The sequence below is a fragment of the Xiphias gladius genome, chromosome 11, assembly GCF_016859285.1.
Source record: "Xiphias gladius isolate SHS-SW01 ecotype Sanya breed wild chromosome 11, ASM1685928v1, whole genome shotgun sequence".
NCBI classification, from domain to species: Eukaryota; Metazoa; Chordata; class Actinopteri; order Istiophoriformes; family Xiphiidae; genus Xiphias; species Xiphias gladius.
Genome location: NC_053410.1, coordinates 28,243,016 through 28,267,620, shown reverse-complemented (window position 1 = coordinate 28,267,620; position 24,605 = coordinate 28,243,016). Strand labels below are relative to the sequence as shown.

The 24,605-nt window shown below is 37.8% G+C and overlaps 1 protein-coding gene across 2 annotated transcripts; it reads right to left on the bottom strand.

Moving 5' to 3' along the window:
* Window positions 1-308: 308 nt before the first annotated feature.
* On the bottom strand, window positions 309-24,169 carry cdh1 (cadherin 1, type 1, E-cadherin (epithelial)). Of its 2 annotated transcripts, XM_040139879.1 has the most exons (19): window positions 24,093-24,169; window positions 23,711-23,989; window positions 22,350-22,464; window positions 14,691-14,779; window positions 13,337-13,531; window positions 12,617-12,757; window positions 11,906-12,061; window positions 9,922-10,066; window positions 8,290-8,462; window positions 7,504-7,632; window positions 6,366-6,551; window positions 5,951-6,195; window positions 5,022-5,164; window positions 4,508-4,599; window positions 4,242-4,374; window positions 3,306-3,524; window positions 2,264-2,394; window positions 1,508-1,651; window positions 309-1,072 (listed from the first exon to the last, which is right to left on the bottom strand). In XM_040139879.1, the coding sequence occupies exons 2-19, from the start codon at window positions 23,759-23,761 to the stop codon at window positions 860-862; spliced, it is 2,700 nt and encodes an 899-aa protein (XP_039995813.1). In that variant the 5' UTR covers window positions 23,762-23,989; window positions 24,093-24,169; the 3' UTR covers window positions 309-859. The 2 variants fall into 2 exon arrangements, with proteins under 2 accessions (XP_039995813.1, XP_039995812.1); XM_040139878.1 differs by having other exon boundaries at window positions 23,711-24,163.
* Window positions 24,170-24,605: the final 436 nt, after the last annotated feature.

The following is a 24,605-nucleotide window of genomic DNA, read 5'->3' as shown; positions in this document are numbered from 1 at the left end:
GTTGATTTTATAAAAAAATTGAAAATAAACAGTGTATTATAAAGTACCTTTGGAGTTTACTGCAAAAAGTGTTTAGACATTGCAATGTAATAAAGATGTCAATTGAACAGATGCTTACCAATCATTTTTAAAAAGCATTTATTGATAACTCATTCACCACACCCTCAGAAGGGGATGTCACATTGGCTGGCTACCTGGATTTCACCTTGATCATTTGTAATTTCATTCCTCAAAACAGAAATCCAAAATAATGAAATTTAACTGTAGCAGTAGTGCAAACTACATAGAAAAACATGTAAAATTAAAAAAAAAAAAAAAAAAAAAAAACCATGTAAAAAGAAAAAAAAAGTAAAGTACCATACATTGTCAAAATTACACAAATGTTACCAATGCAATTGTATGTGTCCAGTGTCACCCAGTAAGCTAAGAGGGAAGCTAAAATATCAAAATATATAAAACCAACACTGAGACTAAAGATGTGGCTCCTGAACTAAGTGAACAGAAAATAAACACAATATATTTAGTCTTTAGCCTAGAAGTCAAACAGGGATCTAAAAGACAGACAGAGCTTAACCATTGAAAATAGGGAACTCCTGTACACACACACATACACACACAAAAAAAAAAACATCCACTGGCTTTTGAGCAGGGGTGGTTAATTGCTAATAGGACTGCACTGAAAGGTAAACCACAATCCCCACACATAGGAAAAAAATAAACATTTGAGAGCCTACTGTTGTCTGGCTGAGAGCCTTTTCCTTGGGATGCATTCATTTATCAGTTCATGCTTACATCAATCTAATATTCTCACAGCCATATGGTGCATCCACCTATACGTATTGTTTGTTTTTTGATACATTTATAATACATCATCCTTTCCTCCTCCATACATGTCGGCCAGTTTCTTGAAGCGGGGTCCCCATTCATTGAGGCAGTCGTAGTCCTGGTCTCCGCTGCTCGATGAGTTCAGGGAGGAGAGGCTTCCTGCGTCAGAGCCGCTACCCTCATAGTCAAACACCAGAAGGGAGTCGTAGGGGGGCGCTGTCGGGTCGTTGTCGGCTGCCTTCAGGTTCTGAGAGTGGAGCAGAGGATATAGATTCTCGTTGTATAGAACATCTGTTTATATACTACAGCATCAATTCGAGAGAGAGATGACGCAACAAATCAAACCATATTAAAAAAAAAAAAAAAAATCATGTCATGACAAATAAACATGACCATAAACAACACCAAAACCAGCATCATAGGGCCCAAGGTGAGAAGTTTATAGCTTGTGTTGACCATAATCTATAAGAGAAGAATATATATTTGTGTGTGAACGCTCTGATAAAAGGAAACTGAAAGTTTTATTTTAATAAAGTTTTCAGTTTCAGTTAAAGTATATCACGGAGTGGAATTTGGAATAATGAATGTGGCAACAAGCTAATTTTTCACAGCAGTTATAAATGACAGAATTTAAATATTGGAATTGAATATGTTTGGATTAGTTTTTGAATCTTTGACTCACATCATCAATGAAGTTGCCGATTTCCTCTGGGTTGGCGGGGCGTGGCCGGTACTGAGGAGCCGGCATGAAGTTTGGCACCACGTCATTCCTGAATATCTCAGGCCGGTTGTCCAGGCCACGGTGGAGAACACTGAGATCATAATCCTGATAGAAAACACAGTCGGTTCAGGTCACAGGACAGTTCAGGTTGGAGATTCAGGTATGTTATGCTGGTAGTGTGTAATGTAACCTCGAGCCGCTAGCCTCAAGCTGAGATGAAGAGCAGTGTACAGAAGTCTGGTAAACTCAGTTCTTTCTAACTCCCCATCCCCAGATTTTTTTTACTTTTCAAACTTTTAGTCTTCAGACCCAACTGATACCGACTCAAGTGACATCACTTGAGGACAATAATCAGACTTCACACAGCTCCCTCTGGAAATATAAAAGGCTTTAAAAAAAACTTTTTTCACATATGTAGTAGTAGGTCTATACCCCCAGATCTGTAAAGAGACTGAGTGCATTTCCCCTTTTATTAGTATGTGTAAATGCTTAATGTGTAAAATCCCTGGAGTTATGGTTATAGAATGTTCTCAGTGACATATGAGAAAAGGGACAATATTGAATTGTATGCCAGCCCTAATCACTGCTGAATTGATTTCCTGATTGAAAATGTATCCTTATCTTTTGATGTAATGCTTTGATTACTGTAATTGTATGATATGAATCTGATTGAGTCTAATCATTAAGCGATCAGTCCCAACCTCTGTCTTCATTTACCTGATCGTCCTCTCCGCCTCCCTCTTCGTCATAGTAATAGATGTTGTCTCGAATATCTTCGTCCTGCAGTAGAGGCTCCTTCTTTTCTCCTCTTCTCTGTCTTATGAACAATAGCAGCAGCAGCACCAGCACTGAACACAGAGAACAAAGCTTAATCAACAAACCCACACGATTAAGTCCAACCATTATAAAGGAAAGCTAAGGTGAAGTGATGAGAGCTGAGCCAGAGGAAGAGTTTACCATGGTCACTACTGGACCAATCATTTAAAAAGGAGATTTTATATATTTTTCTTATTCTTAACAAATACCTAAATAAACATTGAATTTATTCTACTAAAAAAGTACCATGTGTTTTCAAAGCCTGATATATCTTATTCTTCCATCCATCGTGGTCCAAAAACTATTAAAACAAATCAGTGAGTCACACTGTTTCATTGGGTGACATATTCTTTTATTACCATAAATTCACATACTGTACTTTATTTTGACTCAGTCCCACATACAAGGCAGAAATACTCACTAAAGCATCAAATGCCGATTAATCCACCACTGAAAACAGTCCCAAACAAATGCATGATTTCACCAGCCTTATGCTTTAAAACTGTCATCCATTAGTGGAAGCTATCAAGTTAGTGCTGTTTTGTTATGTTAACTCGTCAAAACAAATTGTTCTATGACATCCAAATAAAAAGCAAACATATTCCTTACACTGAAGGTACAATATACCTTACACTGTAAGGTAAGAATGGTAAAACTGTATAGCAGTTTTCAGAGAACATTCAGACTTTCTTGCTGCCCACTGCTGGTCAGAAGACAGTGTTCTACAGACCAAGTTGACAGCACCATAATCAAACACACATCAAGATTAGGTTCTTCATTGGGTGCCAATGAACTATTAGAGAAATATGTTGCACTTTATGATGCAATCAAAGATATGATTCAGAACTTTTCTTTGGTTTACAAGCTATAATTTTCATCCACAGTCCCAAGAATTATGTTAAGCATATTTCCATCAATAACTAAAATCAAATATCAGACTCACTGAGCAGCAACAGGATGCCTCCCAGTATTCCCAGGATTACGGTCAGGTCATTGCCAGCTACAATCTTGTTATTGCAGGACACAAATTTCCCAGTGCAGTCACACACTTTGGCCTGGATGGTGTTGTCCTGCTCCAGACCCTGGTTATCTGAAACCCTCAGAACCACAGTGTACTCTCCACTGGCCAGCTCAGTGACTAAATTTAGGATGATTCCTGTTTCTGAAACAAAGAGGAAAATAGAAGAAAAAATTACTTTATAATGTCTGGATTGTTAATATCACATTATGTCATTTGAATTTGCCTTTTTTTTTTTCGAGTTCCAGCGTTATGTTCACAAATGTGCTCGAAATGGAAGACAAATTTTATGACTGCCTTTTTTCCAAAGCGCATCTTGGCCATTTCAAAATAGCTGCCTTCTAAATATGGAGCACAAAGGGCTTTTTTCTACTTAATATTCTCAGGCATTGCCTACTCCCATGCTATGATTGCCTCTCCAATCATTTAAATCTCAGCAAACGATTTCTAATCTTATACCTATACTTAAGCATCTCTGACCCATATGTATTTAATCTTTGGAGCATCTTTTTGTGGTAAACTGGGAGGAAGCACTACCTAATATATTAAAATGTCCAAAAAAAAAAAAAAAAAAAAAAAAAAAAAAAAAAAATCAACTTTTTGGTTATCTGAAACAGAACACCAACAATGGACAAGAGTGAGCAACAAAACATTTTTATTCTCTTTCTTGATCCAGTTACATTTTGCATGTTTTTTATGCCGACTTTCTAAAACCTTAAAAAATGTTTTCCACAAATGACCTGACTTTCTTCTGGAGCTGACTATTTGATGGGATGGCATTATTTCATGTTTGTGTATAAAAAAACTCCCCAGGGAAAAGAAAATGTTTCATTTTCAGTCATGTATTAATAGCGTACATACTTGAGTCATTCATCCTAGCTGTCCAGTTGGTCTTCGACATGCCCTGTAAAGAGACACTGTATGGAGCAGCAAAGCCTGGTCCATCTTTATCTGTTACTGAAAGCAGCTGAGGTTCTGATTCCTTTTTGCACACCTGAAAAAACACATTGTGAGATTAATCACAGAACATAAATTCTACACTACAAACTTGTCCATGTTAAATTTCATCTGCATATAAAGTGATCAAACACATCTAAACTGTACAGCATTTGGTAAATGAGACACACCGTGATTTCACGTTCCTCAACGATGGGAGCATTGTCATTGACATCTTCAAGTTGAATGATCAGAGTACCAGTTCCTGTGGCTGGGACTTCATCTGGTGAGATGACAGACATACACATATAAAAACACATCAGGAGAGCAAAATACACTGAATTCTGAAGTCCATAATCAGATAAGTTTTTTGCTCCTGAAGAAATGATCAACTTCCAAGATAGCAGATACTCTTGCACTTTTAAAAAGCTTTTCCCAAGTGTGCTAAAAGCAAAGAGTGTCTTTTCAGTTATACTGGTTGAGATGAAGTGATTAAAACACATTTTTACAATTCATTTGTACATTTGGGTTAACACTCTGTAGACCTGAAATGTTAAGCATGAACACAGTAATGTCCAAAAAAGCTTTTGGCTTCCCGTTCTCATCAAAAAAAGACAACACCCTTAAAACCTTAATATCATGTTAGTATGTTTCATTCCCTGCGAAAAAGCAGATGTGCAAGTGCAAGTCTTGCCTCCCACCTACCATTGTCGTATGCACCAATGAGTGCTGTGTATTTGTTGTCCTTGACAAAATGGGACTCTCTATCCATGTTGCTTTTCACCTTGATCAGGCCTGTCTCCTTGGCCACGTTCAGCCAGCCTGAAGGGTCACTAATTATTTTATACCTGTACAATCACAAAAGTAAATAATGTAAATGCTATCAAAAAAAGCTTATTACAAAAATGTGCTTCACAATGGGGCATTCAAATATCATGTAATTTAAACAGTATTCAGCTTATATTTAATATGCAATGAATGTGTTTTGCTTGGACATGGGAGCAATTTAAGCTAGAAACATTTAATATTTTACTTTTCTTTGGCTAAATGCTCAGTTTTTTAGTGGGAATTCATACTTCTATTAACTTTAAAAGCAAAATGATGCACTGGATACTGACAGCTACTGATTGAAAAGGTCTAAAAAGAAACTCTGCCTAGGACCTGTTCGACAGAAACCTGAGTGTTTGCTGATGCGAACTTTGACTGTGGGAGGAAGAACAGTTGAGAGTTTAACATGAGATGAACGGATGAGTCGTTTCCAACAAGGATTCCACCAACTTAAGGTGCAACCTGCAGACAGATAACCTAAGGTAACCTGTATTTCTGCTGTTCATGATGAGATCATTGCTACGAAACATCAAACAGTTACCGCTGTGATAATTTTACGTTGTAAAATCGTATCTGTGAGTATTACAGACCACTGTGCTGTGTTTTAGTGTCTAATAAGCTTTTAAACACAAATCTGTTCCTCCAACTGGACTTCACTCACCCGCTGTGCCATTTAAAGCAGGGCTTTTTCAGTGTGGACGCGGCTTTAAGCTTGTTTTTCTGTAATTTTTCTAGCAGTGATAATCTTGCCTTTAAATACATGTTCAAAGTAGAAAGGTATTATTTTCATCATAATTTGATCTTACATGACTTTCTGTTTGCGTGCAGTGTCTGGATCAGAAGCAGTGTACTGCACCACATCACTGTCGACAGCAAGGTCCTCCCGTTTTGACACAACCCTCTCTATTGGATGAAAGACTGGAGCTTCATTGACATCCAGCACATTCACCACCACTGTGGCAGTGGCAGTGGGCAGCAGAATAGCAAAAGGAACCTCATTCTCCACTGCAACCAACAGAGTGTGCTTGTTGCTCTTCTCAAAGTCGAGAGCCTGGTTGGATATAGGATAAAGCACATTTATTTATCAGACAAATTTCTTATAACCTATTTGGCTGTACAACTAAAAAATTTGTACTTTTTGAAACATAAATCACTTAAACACTGATTTGTATTTAATTACTACTGTTACTACTGTTTGAGATTCCTGCTTTACCTTCCTACCTTGGCAGTAGTAATGATTCCATCTTGTTTGTTACTTCCTGTTGTCACGGTGAACAGTTCTTCAGGATCACCATCAACAATCTTGAACTTGGCATTCCAGGCTGAGGAATGTGGGTCATCACCATCTGTTACTGACATCTTAATGACCAGAGCGTCCACTTTATTTTCTGCTACCGTAGCCTCATACTGTGAGAATGAAAGATGTGTTTAAAAGGGTAAGAGCAAAACAGAAAATGAGCATTGGAAAAAAGGACAGTGGTGTTTCTTGCTAACAAACAAGTAAAAGAATCATTCTAATTGGCCTTAATTTCATTGTCTGTTTAGCTTATTACTTCCCTGGACAGCTGTGGAACTCTCCTTTTGACATAGTTTACTCGCTTTATACTTGAGGGCTTAAAAAAATACCCTCTAACATCACACAGATCTTTTTAATGCAGCATGTGTCACCATATGTGAAGAAAGATCCAAAAAAAATCAAGATCCAATCCCACTTAAACTACCAAGTAAAATGAAAAAGGATCAGTCTTTACTGCTTACAACCTATTACATTACCAACAATGACTATGTTCAGCTACTTTCTCCTGCAAACCTTCTGTTGCCTTACAGTTGACCATGCATGAACTGACTGTTAGGGCTAAGCCCGGCCTTCTGAAGTTAGTGTTGCTGTCTGTCAAGCTTTTTATTCTTGTGCAACATGTATGTATAATGGCAACAGATTTACAAATGGAATTTTATGTGATGTATATGTCATGAACTAATGAGGGAACAAGCCACACCTAGCAATTAAACTGGCTGCCAGTCAATTGTCCAGTTATTTTTGAGGCTCTGAAAATGAAGGACTATGTATACGAATGGCTGTAATTCCTAAACGGTTAAGCAATATCTTTGTTAAACCACTTGAATTAAGCTTTAAAGTCTAAGCTTCAAATATATCTTGATGGCTTCATTTCAAATACATTGCGGTGGTGTACAGGAGCAAAATTACTGTACCTAAGTATAGCTCTTACTAAAGCCCAATGCACAATGCTTCAGCATGGTGAAAACTAGCCACGGTTACTAAGCTATTATTGAACAATTGCTCTTTGTGGAAGGGTTTTAGCAAAATGCAAATTTCCAGTCACTGGTACGTTGTACTTACAGAGGGCTGAGTGAAGGCCGGAGCATTGTCATTGCTATCTGTTACAGTGAGGATTACTTTGGCATCTCCAGTCAACCCTATTCCCACCATGTCTGCTGCCTGTACCACCAGAGTGTACTTTGGGTATTTCTGTTGAAAGAGACATACAATGAGGTTAACTCATCAGCTGGGGAAAAAAAAACCCTAACTCTATGCCAGGCCTGACTTATTGATGAAAAGGTGATACTAAACTCCTCATTTAAGTTATTTTATTATGTCAAAAGAAAACAAAACAAATGACTTTTGGTTTTTGTGTTCCACCTATGCTAAACAATTTCTCTTGGGAAACCTGGAATCTTTGGTTTTGCATTAGTGTAGTCCTAGGTCTCTTAAGTATTGATTTCCAGATAGGTATCAGTTAATCATTACACCCCTAACTGTAAGGACAGCCAATAGCAGATGGCTATGACAGTTCGCACGATTAAGAGAGCGCGACTGTGTGAAATAGTTTCATATTAATGTAACATACCTACTATTACACAGTTCTAGTCCTATATAGACCACTTCAAGTTTGCACAGTAAACAAACTGTACAAGTTTGTAAGCAGACCAAAAAACCACCATTTCAGTCGGACTTGGTGCGGTTGTTTGCAATCGTGAGCTTTCAGAGCTTGCATGAAAGCATTTACTCTTGCCTAACTGAACCAAATCAAAGGGGAAAACAGACCTTTGATCGAAACACAGATCATTTCAACAGTTAAGTGTGAAAGCAGGCTAAGACAGGCAAAATATGTTTTAAAGTCCTCACCTCTCTGTCTAGCACACTGGCACCGACTCTGATGCCTCCAGTGACTGGGTTGATTTTAAACAGGGCATTACTGGGCAACTGTGGATCCTGGCTCACAATATGGTAGCGGATATCTGAGTTGTCATTATTTGGCTGGTCAATATCTTTGGCCTCAACTGTAATCACCTCAAAACCTGGACAGAGGGAATTCAGAACTGTAAATCAAGTAAAGAGGCTTCTCAAAGTATTCACAAAATTTAATTAAAGAGGTTATTTAAAAAATAAAGCTGGGCCATCAGGGGCAAGAGTATGTTAGTTTTCTTTTGAGCAATAACCATGCACCTGGGGCCTGTACTACGAAGCAAGTTAAACTTAGCCAGGATATCCTTTTGTTATCTGGCTTAACTAAACCCAAAAACCACAATCATGTTACATGGTCACAAGACGGTAGTTATCAACTTCGTATGTCCACCTAGGTTTTCCTGATTGTGTTCACATAAAAAGGGCATTATTTACAGCTTATGACCAAGCGCAAACAAACAAGTCTACTGTGACCTTAATAGGCTTATAATATTCCTGTCCCATCATTAGGGCAAAAGTAGATCTGACTACAATTACTTTTGCGTAGACCATTAAATTAATGTGTTGCTTAGATGTATTTTTATGGTCTTATAGCCGCAACCCCAGCAATATATTTGGACTTGGGAACAAATTAAAAATAAATATACAAACATAATTCAAAGCGCTAAGTATGCTTACTTTCGTATCTTGTACAAGGCTTTAGTCCTTCAATCAGTCTCTGCTGTAGGATGGTATCGGTATACAAAAGCACAGTGAAATGGCTTTGACATTGCTTGCAGCCTACAGGGCAAAAATTAAATGAAGACAGGATGGGGCCTTTCCACTCCTGCTCCACGGGATCTTTTACGAATGGTGATGTTCCACAAGATTTGATTTGTCAGTGTGTTTATATGCGTTGATGTGTTATTTCGAACATAACCTGCCCCGAAGCAGCTTAGGTTACCATGGCAATGTACCCCGGTACGTAGTGAACCACAGTAATAACCCTGAAAACCCAGGGTTAAACCTGGAGTTGCTTTGCTAACCCCAAATCCTGCTTTGAAGTACAGGCCCTCTGGTGACTGTGGTGTGCAAGTATGTCAGTCTGCCAGTCATTTTTAGTCTTGTCTCAATGTCTTGTGAGAATTATTATACCCTCATACAGTGGGCTCAAATTATCATGAAATATAAAAAAATGAATGATTAATAATAAAAGGCTAAATACTATGATGCAATTTACAGATAGAATACAGGAAGCAGATTTAGACAACTGCCAGATAAGAGTAATGACCTGAGCAGTGCCCTAAGTTATTTATGATTTGGCTATCTGACACACAACATAACCCTCTCCAGAGAATTCCCTGTTAATTCCCAAATACATTATTTTTTTGGGTCAGAAGTTACATTGATAAAGTCCCATTCAAGACTGGCACATCCGCTGTGTAGTAGGTGTAGGTCCTGGATTTTATTATATCAACATTTAGGACAGACATTGGCAGCTCTGTCCAGCTTCTTTCTCTAGTAAACGTGAAATATAATGGCGAACACCAACCAACATTTTTTTCAGGCTTAAATAAAATTCACTGACAGTACCTTCTGGTGAGGCCTCAGGAACTTCTCCCAGGAAGGTGTCTTGAATGAAAATAGGTTTGTTGTCATTCTGGTCTATTACATGCACTATAATATCCATAGGGACCTCAGCATTTCCTGAACCATCTGCCACAGCATGCGCTTGAAACTGTACACAGGCAAAAAAAAAAAAAAATTGTATTATAATACTGTACATGCAAGAATAATTCATCTAGATGCTTTCATTCCACATCACTTGAGCATGTGTGCAGGAGATGTGATGCACTATCCAGCCACTGGTTTTACACTAAATCACTGATCTGCAGGTTGTGGTAACATAAAGATATTATTCACTGCCTAAGATTGGTGGCAACTAAACATATATGTGAACAATACAGCATTGTAAAACACGTTTTAAAAAAAATACCAGCTTTTCAAATGTTTTAGAAGGAAGGAAATACAATGAACACATTTATTAGACATCAAGGATACACACAATGCTTGGTGATAAACACTGAATGTAAGCATAACTTTTGTTGGTTTACAAGAAAACTCCACAGGGCATCTTTGATTATTTTTAATGACTTCTGTCTAGTTGTCAGCATGGAAATTAATTTTTCTCCCTAAAGATGATAACTATTCTGTATTGAAACTACAGATTGCAACGGGCAATGTGATCTTACACATATGAAATCTCTGTTTTTAATTCAGTGGGCATTTTATTTGTTTTGTATAAACATCTCTTAGCATAATTTGTTTGACACAAATCTTCTGTAATAAATACCAATTTACGAAACTTGTTTTTTACTTTTGCAAATTCGATTGTTGACAACAGGTTGTTGATTCAGCTCTATGGTAATTTTTAAGTTGTATTGAGTATATGTATTGTAGATTTAATCTTAAAAATTTACAAAATTGACATTTTTGCCCATCAATCTGCAACTAGCATCTTAATGTGTCTACACAGATGTTCAATGGGGTTTAAGTCTGTTTTTGGCTGGGCCATTCAAGGACAGAGACTTGTCCCAAAGTCACTCAAATCTCTGCCTTGGCTGTATGCTTTGGGGTCATTGTCATGCTGAAAGGGGAACCACTGCCCCAGTCTCAGGTCCTGTGGACTGGAGCAGGTTTTCTTCAAGGAACACTCTGTATTTGGCTTCATTCATCCATCCCTCAATTCTGACCAGTCTCCCTTTCCCTTCCACTGAGAAACACCCCAACAGCACGACATTGCCACAACCATGCTTCAATTTAGGAATGATATTAGCCTGGTGATGAGTAGTTCCTGGTGTTCATCAGATATACTGTTTGGATCTGCCCAAAGGGAATAATTTTTGTCTCAGGCCAGAGAAAACTTTTCTTCATGGTCTCAGAGTCCTTTAAATGCCGTTTGGCACACTCCAAGTGGGCTGTTATTTGCCTTTTGGTGAGGTAGTTGTCCTTCCGGCAAGTTCTTCCATCTCTGCAGATGACTTCTTGAGCTCTGAACGTTGGGTTCTTGGTCATCTCCTTGAGCAAGGCCCTTCTTGCCTGGCTACTCAGTTTGGCTAGATGGCCAACTCTCTATTTCACAATTATTGAACCCACTGTGCTCCTGGGAACACTGAAAGCTCTAGAAATGGTTTTATACCCGTACCCTGATCTATGGCTTGCCACAGTTTTATCATGGAGGTCTACAGAGAGTTATTTAGACTTAATGGCTTGGTTTTTTTTCCTGACATGCGCAGTGAGAACTGCGCAACCCCACACACACACACACACATGCACACGCACGCCTTCCTGAACTATATCCAATCAATTCAATTTGCCACAGGCGGACTCCATAAAGTTCTAGACACATCGAGGATAATTAAAGCAATTAAAGAAGTTTTTGATTTTAAATAATTTGAAAAAAAAATCTAATGACATGTTTTGACTTTGTCATTATGGAATATTGAGTGTATACTGATGGGTAGAAATAGCAATTTCATCCATTTAAAATTAAATCTACATCAGAGAGGTCGCTTACCGTGTACTTAGCCACCTTCTCTCTGTCCAGTGGCTGTGTGACATACAGGTTACCAGTGTCTCTGTCCATGGTGAAAAGGCCAGCAGGAGGCTGATCAGCGCCTGGACCAGTGATGCTGTAATAGATCTTCTTTACTTTATCTTCATTAGAACGGATCTGGACAAAAACACACCGGGTCTGAGTTATAGCACTCGCATTGACTACAACCAAAGTTTGAATGTTGCAAAACTATTTTAACTGCAGTAAAGAAGTAGTGAGGAGGTCTTGACTTCTGTTAAATTTCTGAGCTAGAGAAATGAAGAGTGGCTTGGTTCGACATCCTGTTATTAAGATCAAGTCAATTATCTCATGATCTATGGATAACACCGTTGTTTCATCACATCAGCCATGGCGCACCTGAGAACAACTTAGTTCTCTCATTATTTCAAGGAAACAACCTTTTGATTTCTCCTAATAACAAAATTCTTAAATCATTGTCATAATAAATCAACTTTGTTGTCCTTAGACACAACGTAATTAACTTTTTAACTCAAGTTCAGGTAAATTGGGGTAAATAAATAATTGTAATTATGGCTTTATTTAGGGAGGAGCAACGGTTTCCACAGTGAGACTGCAGTTTAAATGACCACAGAGACATCCTTTGCAGAATCAAACATTCAATTGCAGTTTGGTATCAAATTCTCAGTCACAAGGGGTTGTAGTTCCTCTTACTTGAGATACTTTAAGGGGATAGGGTCCTCTGTCATTCTCAGTAACACTGAGGTCAGGTATAACCCAGTCTCTCTTCCTCCTCCTCAGCCCATCAACAGACTTGGGGAAATGCAGAACAGGTACCTGTGGATTGATTGCACTCTAGGAAAACATGCACATATTTAGTCAGTAAGGGATTTACAAAACTCCTAGAAATAGACTAACTGCAAAGAAATGCTCCAATCCTACAGTAGGCATCAGCATTATCTTAAAACGCTTTATCAGACTACCATGACCCTGTTACTGTCCAAGGTATCCAAGGTTTACCCCACCTCCTATCCAATGTGAGCTCAAATAGGGTCCTCCCCCAAGTAACCCTGCACCCAAACAGGTATAGAAATTACATATAATACTGAAATAATGATGCTGTGTAGAAAAATAAGGATATTTGTACATTAACATCCACTAAGTATGCAGCTTACACTATAATAATATGTATTTAACAACATAGCTATCAACTAGACATATACTAAGAAAATGGAATGGAAGTCTTTGTATGCAGAGCCCTTTCACTGTAAAACTTTCTTTAACAAGGTTTCTATTGTCCAAGGCCCTTTATGCATGTGGGAGTTGCAAACCATAGTTTCCATTAAATTTATTATTTTTAAATTGTTTTTATTTTGACTACAAATGGATCTGCAAGTTTTCTTCATGTCCCTTCAACACTGTCTCTAATCATACCTCTGTGTTATTAGCAAAATCCACTGCATTAAGGTGGTTGTGATGGTTGAGGTGTCTGTGATCGCCATGGTGATGTTCTTGGTGATGTCCATGGTGCAATACCCTGACTGGAACATTCATTTTGTGACCCTCTGAGTCCCAGGACTGGATGACGAAGTCCTGGTGTCCTCCGTGAAGAACTACGTTTCTCTTTAACTGGGGGGGGGGTCATACTCATCAGTGAAGGCCAAAATTCTGGTAACATTTTGTGCCTTAAACAGTTCTTTACATGACACAACTTTGGCATACTGAACCTGCGTTTGAACAGTCTGATATTCTTCACCAACATGTCTAGGGTAGATCGACAGTGATCATAGCTACCGTTGTTGCTGTTCAACTAAATCTCAGTATGTGGTGTAGGTAAAGAAAAAGACAAACATACACATGCTCTCTAAACAGAGCTACTGCTGACAGATTTAGATCCTGGAATTCACATGGGCTGTATACAGTTTAATGATATCACTAATACTTCGACTGTCTTTGAATCTAAGTTAGGGTTCTAACCCTGAAAGGTTTTTTGGGTTGCTTTATTATTATTTTTCTTTCGAATGGGCTCAAATTGCCACAAGCTGCAGCTGTATTTATTATTAGATTCAAGCCCTGAGGGGGAAGAACCCTATTGTACATCGCACATTAAAAAACATTATATCCACACATTCCGTGAACTTAGCTGAATCTCGTGATATAGGCCATCCCCAATAACGCCTGTAATTTTTTTTCCACAAAGTTGCAAAATCTGTAAAACTTACTTTATCAAAAATACCAAAAACATGTACTTCAAAACATGGTGAACAGAGTCTCACCAAATTTTGGTGAACATGATCTGGGGGCAAGTATTAACCAAAATCTGAAATGGTGGAGTATGCAATAATTGAAATGCTGCAGGCTTTTTGATGGTGAAACAAGTGTGTGATTGGTCTCACACCTTCTTTCAACAGACTTCAACTAGCTGATGTGACTTTGCTCAGCTTTGTGAAGCCTGAAACCCGCTCACAGCTTTAATTTTTGGACGAGTCCGCTGCTTCCTTCTGCTGAGTGCAAAAAGGATTAGAACCCCCGCAAATTGCCACTTGCAGCCATATTTGTGTTTTGTTACTGGGGATCTGACTGAAACCTAATAAACTGTTTTTCAGTCTGATTGGTTTCCCAAATAGTAAGCCATAGGACTTTAACATGCAAAAATTACATTATTTTAATAATAATAATAATAATAATAATAAATAAAATAAATAAATACAAATAATGTGTGAGAATTTTGAAAAGGTAAGCATCATAAACTGCAATTTTTGAATCAATTCTGTTAAACTCTACTCACGGTCAATATGCCATCTGTCTGTACCATGAAACGGCTGTCATCACTGTTGAAAAGAAGTTTTGTGTGGTCCGTGCAGTCAGTGAAGCCCACTGGGTTTGGACAGAAAAAACAGTTATCCATTACAAACGCAGTACAGACAGAGAAAACAGAGGAATAACTGGCCAGTCTTCAGCACAAGGTGTACACTGGAAAAAACTAAACTAAACTAAACTAAATGTTATGCATAGGCAGAGATCAGGCTGATGTCCTGTCAACACAAACAGTGCAGATGAATTAGTGAGCAGACTTTCAGTTTATGCCCTGTCTGTGCTCAAAGTGATAATTAAAGTTGATATCGGAATAGCATGAGATATCAACTATGCTTGGGTAATGGCCTGTAATAGTGGTGCAGGTTTTTACTATACTTGCTCAACTGTTTTGGACATGTAAAACTAAAAAAAATCTAGATGTATCATGTTTTAGTTGTTTTACAATTGCCAGGGAAAATAAATCCTAGGTCTACAGTTTTATAACCAAAAATTTGTTTACAATTTAGCTGATAATGTGCACTTTACACAATTCTGTATTCAAGAAACAACAGTGTTTCTCACTAGATAAACTTTGAAGAAATTTCACTTTCGAGGATACATTCTGAGAAGCACATTACGTAGCACTGGTATTTATCTCATGTAAATAAATTATCAAGAACTCAATTAAATTTTATTTATATAGTGCCAAATAATAACATACATTATCTCAAGGCACTTTACAGTGTAGGGTCTAGACTCATATTATACAGAGAAACCCAACAGTTCCTGCCATGAGCAAGCACTTGGCAACAGTGGAGAGGAAAAACTTCCTTTTAACAGGAAGAAAGCTACAACAGAACTAATGTTGTGATCACAAAACCTGACTAATACATTAACATTTTCTGGTTGACAAAGTTTTCTTTGACAATTAGTTCCACAAACAATCAATAAGATAATTTAACTGGGGATCAGTCTAATATTGTATCCCTCCTGCTAAGAAAGACACTGTAAGCAAGACACTTGTTGTCATACTTGTTAGGGAGGATGATAGCATGGTTTTCCCTACCATTATAAGCCTTAGGCGCAGCACCTAAGCATTTTTGCACGTCACCTAAACCGAATGAACAGAAAAAACTATGCTGAGAGTTCTCTACTACTCTCGATAGAAAGGATACCATATTAGCCCTGATATAAGAATATTTTTTTCTGGAAATTAGGTTTGAAAAAGTGAAGATTCTTTCAGGACTAGACAATTACATGTTCACTCATTACAACAGATATTCTTTTTGAATGGATAGAGTAAAAGTGTAACTACAATATTGTACAATGTTGTATCTAGGCTAGTAAGTGTTTTCACTCTGTTTATAGTCTTTCAGTTAGTCAGCCCTGAAAGTGTTTCATTAGCCAATTTTAACCTGGATGAGTCTGTGAAGGCTGGTCTAACATGTTCGGCTCCCACAGAGTAAATACAGTTTGGCACATAAGGGGGGAGAGGATCATAATTATAAACATAAGGATTATTTTTAATAACTGGATGTAAACCCTTTGCAGTCAATGACTGCCTGAAGTCTGGAACCAGGGGACATTTCCAATTCCTTAGTTTCCTCTCTTGAGATGCTTTGCTAGGCCTTTACTGCAGCCGCCTTCAGTTGCTGCTTTTTTACTAGTCTTTCTGCCTTTAGTTTTGTCTTCAAGGAGTGAAAAGCATGATCAATTGGGTCGGGTGGCTGACTTGGCCAGTAAAGAATATTCCATTTCTTTGCCTATGATCCTATACACTTCAGAATTCATCCTGCTACTATCTATCATCAGTGACCCAGTTCCTTTGGCAGCCATACATGCCCCATGCCATAACACTGCCTTAGTAACATAACGTAAATGATTGGAAATGGCAACTTGTCAAATCCATCCGTACGTGTTAAAGCCGTAACCATAAAATGCTGACTGAAGTGGAAAACATCTGCTGTCAGGAAATACAAAAGCTAACATTGCTCATAAATTGGGATTCTGCTGTCACCAAATGACTGTATACTCAACCTGCACTGTATAATAAACCAGCTGACGTCAGCTCGATGCATAAGTAGAAAAAAAAAAATGTTGGAACCCTAGCATTCAGAGCAGTCTGATGCCTAAGCTTCTGTCTAATAGGGTTACTTTTACTTACGTTCCCCTCATTATTTGAAACTTTGGCCACGGTTAATATGGATATTTGACATTGTAACATTATATACGATATATAACAGAAAATCAGGAAAAACGTAATAGGTCCCCTTTAATATGCTGTATTTTAATGCACAACACAAGCCACCAGAGGTCAGTCTCTATATAGACAATTGGCAGAACAGGCAGACAGCCAAGCTGAGAAAGAGAAAGATTGCTGGTGAGGATACAGGTCCAATGATACAGGTGAGCCAGTCAGCATAGGCGAAGCTGTGAGCACTCTGTGACCATGATGTTGTGGTGAAAGCAGGTAACCAAATCATTACTGTCCATAGCAGCCCACAAATACCTCTGCAGCTTTGAGTGCAGCATCTGATCAAATATTTGGCGCAATGGGGAAAACAGTCACCCCACAAGACTGCCAACTAAAGCAAGACAAAGTATATGTGCTTGTGTTTTGGTTAAAAAAAAACAAACAAAAAAAAACAAAAAACAAACTTGGATGATTAGGTCTGCTAAACCTATATATGCTACACCAAAGATGATCCATTACTTTTTGGCTGGTTTGTACTTGTAGGCTAAAGATTTAATTAGGCTAAATTATTTAGCTTTTTTAAATTTTTATAGGTCAATTTTTCTATCTTGTTCACCCAAAACTACCAAATGACTACCTTTAACTGAACATGTTATATTTTTGCCCCCAAGAGTGTGTGTTTCATTAGCTATTTTTATTTAATGTGTTCAGCAATTAATGTGACCTTGTGCAATAGTTATGTGAAACATAGAAGTTCCATGTATTCCTGTATTGATCGGAAAAGAAAATTTAAAATAAAATTGATTTATTACAACATGCAACTTAGCCAACAGAAGAATTATTTGGAAATAGAAATTACCCTTGGCCTGGTCATTTTACACTGTTAATGGCCTTTAACTGTATTTAGATCAAATTAAATGCCATATTAAAGATCAAAAGCATTTAATCCCAGCAAGACTAGTCGAAGTAATTGGTATCAAAAATCATAAATGGATACTGTTAGCTACTACAATGTCATATATGTGTGACAACGATTTCTTTCAGGAAAAAAAAGGCAAATATCACTGTGCCGTTCATGTCCTATTGTAAATCACTCGAACTGTGCCATGGGTTCTGATCACAGCTATCTGCGACCAGCTACCACGCAGGTATCCCAACTTTCAAGTATGGAAATTTTGCAATGGAGCTATGTATAGATAGCACATTATCCACTCATCCATGAGGGTTTAAATTGTAGGTGGGCACCCACAGGCTGGGTCACAGGGAGCTACCACTTAAGGCATAATAAGTGATAATATAATAATAGTAATATTTAAATCAAAAGAGACTAGTTTATTCATATACATCTTTGTTAAAAATATGTAGTTCAGACTCCATCTGGGGTGAATGCACAATTATGGGATTTAGTGTTTAGCTCAGGTTGGGAAGCAGAATAACTGGTTTGACTTCTCCAGGTGACCCTTCACCTACCTACACACCAAGGAAGTGACTGATCAACCAAGCACTGTTGATGAAAGAGTATCAAGTAAAGCCAAGACAGATCTGCCAGGACAGGACTGATGGGTTATGTTACTGGTAAAGAAGCAATTGAAGACAAGACAGTTCATACTTTGATAAATCACCCGACTAATTAGTCCCTTAATTTTTCAAAAGAACTTCATCTCTAGCAGCCAAAGAGAGGACAGTACTTGAAAATTACAGCTACTTGGACAATCACTCATCCACAACACAAAGCACTGACATCTCAGAATTAATTTAACCCCTGCAAAGCATTTATCTACTTGTACACCATAGAACAATCACAGGTAAGCTTCCAGCATCAATAACTGACTATAAGGAGTACTGGAATGAGCAGAGGCTTGTGGGGCATTAAAAGACTTTCTACAGCAAAAACAGTGTTTCTGAAAAGTAGTGCGAAATTCTACACAAAATTGGTAGGAATAGAATATGTAGTATGGCCTGCATCACGTTGTACATTGCCTAACATATGAGAGCTCCATCTGGAGTAAGTATTTTGGCTTTACCTTAGCAATTTTTACATGTACATGACAACTGCCATCCAGCATCAGCACTTGGGTGTATGAAAAATAAAAAATTATATTGGAAAAATTCTACTACTAAACGATTTATTTAAGGAAATATTACTGTTTTGCCTTGAGTTATGAATTTGTTTTTTTTAACTAGTGCAACCATTCACTTCAATACACTTATTTCTAGTAGTAAACTGATTTTGGTAACACTGGGTTAGAAAAGAATGGCACCAGTCTTTTTAAAATGTTATTGTGATAAATAAGTTACTTGATGTAGTCTAGTTCAGTCATGCCAATTCTCTCTGTGTAATCATATACACAGATATTTTTTATCTTATACATGCAATTAGGACCAACACTAACTATCTTGACTATTAGTCATTGTATTTGTTTGACTGGTTGATTAGTCCTTTTAATTGAAAAATTTGTCACAGTTTCTGGACCACTAGTGATCCCCAAGAGCTTAATGCAGTCATGCAACAGAATCTTAAAAGCTTACAATGCTTATTACAGAACAAAGCGAAAGAAATGCATTAATGTTATGATCACAAAACCTGACTAATACAACTTTGGTGGACAAAGTTTTCTTTGACAATCCATTTGTACTGTGAAGCATTGCCCTGTCAGTTTTGCAGCATTTGGCTGAATTTGAGCAGACAGTATGACCCTATATACTTCAGAATTCATACTGCTACTATCTATCACCAGTGAACCAGTTCCTTTGGCAGCCATACATGCCCCATGCCATAACACTGCCTCCACCATGTTTGACAGATGATATGGCATGCTTTGGATCATGAGTTGTTCCTTTCGTTCTCCATACTTTTCTCTTCCCATCATTCTGGTATAAGTTAATCTTGGTTCCATCTGTCCAAAGAATCTTGTTCCAGGACTGGGCAGGCTTTTTTAGATGTTTTCTGGTAAAGTCTGATTTGGACCTTTGCACCTTCTGGCAAACCCTTTTTATTTACATTCAAATGGCATCTCTTAACTGTAGACTCTGACAATGATACGCCTACCTACTCAGGAGTATTCTTGACCTGGTTAGATGCTGTGAAGGGGTTTTTCTTCACCAAGGAAAGAATTCTGTGAATATCCACACTTAAATTGTCTTCTGTGTTCTTCCAGGCCTTTTGGTGTTGCTGAGCTCACCATTGCACTCCTTTTTAAGAATGTACCAAAATGTTGATTTGGACAATCCTGAAGTTTCTGCCATCTGTCTGATAGGTTTGTTTTGTTTTTTCAGCCTAATGATGGCCTCTATTGTGGAAGATTTTCTACAAAAGACTTTGAAAACAATTAAACACAAAAAATGATGATAGGGTTAAAGTGAAATATATTGTAAGTCACAATATAGCAGACAAACAAACTATCACAAGAAGTCAAAGGAGAGTCTTTCAATAGAAAGTGACTTTATAGTCTTTCTTGAGACAAAGAACTTAGTCACAATTAGTTATCTTTACTTTAACCCAAACCAATCATCCAATAGGATAGAAACATATATAGTGTTAACACACTTCCCATGCACTGGCCACAAATTAAAGCTCAGACAGACATAGCTTGGATTATTTTCATTATAAGGCGACAGACTGCTCCATTGGTAGGCCCCCCCCTGGACTCATAAAACATTTATCTAAGACCCCTGGGAGAGACCTTGAAACTTCTATAGGCGCATCACCAAAAGTGAATACATGATAAACCAACTTCTCCTTCACACCTTCATTTGCATCGACACCTCTATTGACCGCATATTCAGACCCCATTTTACCAGATGCAAGTTCACACAGTGCAACACCCGGAATCAACCCGTGACCTTCTATCTGCTTAATTTGTCATGAAATAACAACGGAACAGTTCACACCTGACCATGAAACTGATTGTCAGTCAACTGGCCAATTATTTTTGAGCCTCTGAAAATGAGGGACTACGTATAAAAATTGCTGTAATTCTGAAACAATTAATGCAATATTTTTGGAAGAGAAAAATATTTACACAAGAGGAACAACACTGAAAAAGGAATCAACTTGCTACAGCTGACTAGCGGCCACTGGGAAAGTGAGCTGTCTAAAGATGTCCAACCAAACAATAATGTCGGTATGAGGGAGTAAGGTGTTACATTGTCAGATGGCTGTGGGACAATGAGAAAATTGCTGTTCAAATCCATTCAATAAAGTCTATTTCTACCAAATGTCTTTTTCTTTTTTTTTTTTGCAATCACTCACAAAAATGTTAAGGATTATCTCAGGACATGCCTCTCACTTCATCAGTGAGCATATTTGTTTAGCTTTTTTCCTTACTAATGTCTGAGTGTACTGTGAAAAACAACATGTCTCATGGTCTAATAAATATTGTAATGATAATGGTCCAAAAGGATGTGGAAATGCATATTTTCATTATGCCCAAACACCCCGACCACACACCCCCCAACACCACGGTGCCTATGTACTCCAGAAACCTAGGGAAAACCCTGTAATTACCACTAAACAGACAGGCTCTCTTAACTGTAAAACAGCAATAACACAGTACCAAACAGCTGATCAAGACCAAGAACCCACTAAACAACATAACGATTAATCTGGCTCTCCTTTCTCAAAAGAGTTAACATCTCTCTCAGTAGACTCTGCCTGTCAGTGCTCCTGTATAAAAGGTGACGCTCTCTCGTGTGCTCAGACCACTGTTTGCCCAGTGCATACTGAGATAGGCTCCACTCCCAAGGTGATCTTAACTAATGTTGAACAACTACATAGATCAGACTGGAAACCTTGTGTTAAACAGACAAGCAAAAACATGACCTTTAGACAAACGTATTGATCACATCAAAACGTGTAGTTAGATATTGTACTTAGTTAGTTGAAAGTTATTATTAAAATAGTTGAAAAAAATGAGAACAGTGGAAAACTTTTATGATAAGATGAACATAGAAAACTACCATTATTAAAGATATAGTCCAGCGAAAGAACAGAAAATATGTAAGCTCTTCCAGTAAACTGACACAAGCATAAACATTTAGTGTTCCTTTTCTTTCAATAATTTACACCACTTGAAGAGCAAGGCCTGCAAAACAGGCTCAGGGACATTGTTTATTAACCTACAGATAAGAGCATTACATGAGGTGCAGTGTGAGTGCAAGCTGAGACTTGAGGCTATTTTGGCTACATGTGAAAACAATGTGGACAACTTCTCTGTAGAAGGCCATCTGAGCCAGAAGAGCACTTTACAAGAGGTAAGGAATTTCATCTATGGTTACAATATATGGCTATACATGGGGTCTAGATTCTTCTATAGCTAAAATGTTCTTCCTAGAAGGTACAGACTAAAAATAATCAATATATTATGATACTGAATGCTAGAAACAAACACCAAACTGTTTCCTTTAGGTCTGTGTGCATTAGGCAACAAGTGAGAACAGCTTCCTGGATTGTTTTACCTTTGCCCAGTCTTGTGCCCTGCCTCAGGTGCTTTCTGGTCACTTTGAAAATCAACATGTCTGACTCAAATCCAGGTACACATGTTGGCTCCTCAGCAGTAATTAAAGCTGAGGCCTAGGAAAGGAAAACAGGAATGAATCATAATCCAGATGTATTGATAATGTGTAATCAGTAGGCAATTTAAAAAAAAAAAAAAAAAAATTACTGTCAGGGACTGTTTTGTGGAAAGTTGAAAATCGCATTTAATTTGTGTACAACACAACACATTTTGTGTGATTGTTGTAATTATTATAAGAGGTAGACAGACGGAAAACACCACACAATGCCTCATAGGGCTGAAATTAAAATATTTTCATTATAGACTGTCTTTTTTGTTTCTAACAGACGGTTACAAATGTATATTACAAGAACCCCAAGTAACGTCTTAAAATGTGTTTGTTATCTCTGACCAACAGCCCAAAAGTCTACGATACTAAATTAAAATAACACAGAAAAAGGCCGAAAGCTGCTGCAAATTTCCACATTTGAAAATCTGAAACTAGCATATTTAGCGTTTTACTTTCAATACGTAACAATCGATTGTCAACATTGTAGTCAGTTACTCATCTCTAGGTCTATCAATAATTTTAACTGAAAACTGGGCCTATAATTCTCGATGGACGCTGACACCGTGTTCAAACACGAATTTGCTTTTGTAAAAACTATAAATCACGAGTTTAAGAAACTATTTTAACAAAGTTCAAATTTATCGGTGTGAAAAAAAATGTAAGGACAAAAGCGTGTTTGCATGCGATCAAATCAAATCATGTTGGATTGGAATTTAACCTGCCGATGACGTCATCAACTGAACAAGGGCGAGGCCCGATTTAAACCACTAACTCTTTGGCGAGAGGAGGATTCAAACCCCTCTAAAATGGCGATTTAAAGCTGTCTGTGTTAGGGGTCTGATACGTTTATGTAGACATCACTTGTAAATTATTTGTGATTCAGGTCCTTCCCGTCAAAAATCAGCCTAAATGCACGAAGCAGCACTTGTTAAAATACATCTGCCCCAACCATCTATCTCCGTCCACTTTAGTATAGTACAGAGCAGAGGCAAGTGGTGTGTGGCTAATAAACGTTGAGGTTTTACTGAATTAAAAAAGGCTGCTTGCTCGATAAGTGAGATGTCGAAATTATCCTCACATTGAAAGAATAAACGAAGGTACCTAAAAAGACAGATGGGGTTCCATCACATGTAAATAAGTAAGGTAAAGGGAAAGTAAAAGTAAACATTAACTACCAGTTTTTTTTAAGTTATACACGACGGAAAAGGGTGGACGCCGTATGTAAAGTCACAACGACAGCAGCGAAACCTTACCTGAAAAACGACGATTAAAATGCCCGTAACTGCGAACGGAGTGGCCGCCATCTGTCTAGAAATCCTTTTTCAATATGCCTCGAAATGAAAGTCAATTAATTTTAAATATATTCCTTTACAAACTGTCGTCTTGGCTCCTTTGTCTTTAGTCCTGACTGTAGTTTCAGTAACTGACTGAGATCAACTGGACGAGTTGCTGCAGGTACTTCCAACGTATGACGTCAGTTTACAGGTGCGCGGGTTCCGTGTTCCGGATATGGTCGTACAAGCTGAACACACCTGAAGAGACAAATACCAGTAGTTTCTGTTACGTCCTGTTCATGAATCACTAGCAGAAACTGTATACAGAAGATAATAGCCAATACGCTGCGTTCTTACTAACAGGCAAAAAGCTGTAACTAGGTTTAGTGAGCTGCATGATACAACTTTCTGTCTCATTTCCTCTTACTGACATTCACTAACCAACCCCCAACCTGCAAGCAGAGAACACACACACACACACACACACACACACACTAACTCTCTCTCTCTCTCTCTCTCTCTCTCTCTCTCTCTCTCTCTCTCTCTCTCTCTCTCTGGAATTTTCGCAAAAAACGGACAACACTTTAAATTCTAATATTGAAGACACATATTTTAATATTTGGTGATGTAATAATCTGTATTGAAACTACCCTATTGTAATTAACATTCCACCTATAGTTGTTAATTAAGAATGACTATCAAAAATTATTATCCTAGTTGAGGACTGCTGATGGAAACCATTTTTTATTTGTAAAGTTATTAGTGCAAAAACAACCTAAAGCATAAAGTCACAAGTGTACAGCCAGCCTGAATACCACCCAGTGGCTCTCTAAAAATCAGTGGGGGTTTCAGGTTCCCCATTTTCATACAATTA

Excerpts from the sequence above, each read along its gene's own strand:
- cdh1 (XM_040139879.1), bottom strand. The coding sequence starts at position 23,761 with ATGGCGGCCACTCCGTTCGCAGTTACGGGCATTTTAATCGTCGTTTTT. Across the intron at positions 14,780-22,349 it reads GGGCACAAGACTGGGCAAAG|TGGGCTTCACTGACTGCACG; the intron begins GTAAAACAATCC and ends GTCCAAACCCAG. Across the intron at positions 10,067-11,905 it reads AGAAGGTGGCTAAGTACACG|TTTCAAGCGCATGCTGTGGC; the intron begins GTAAGCGACCTC and ends GCCTGTGTACAG.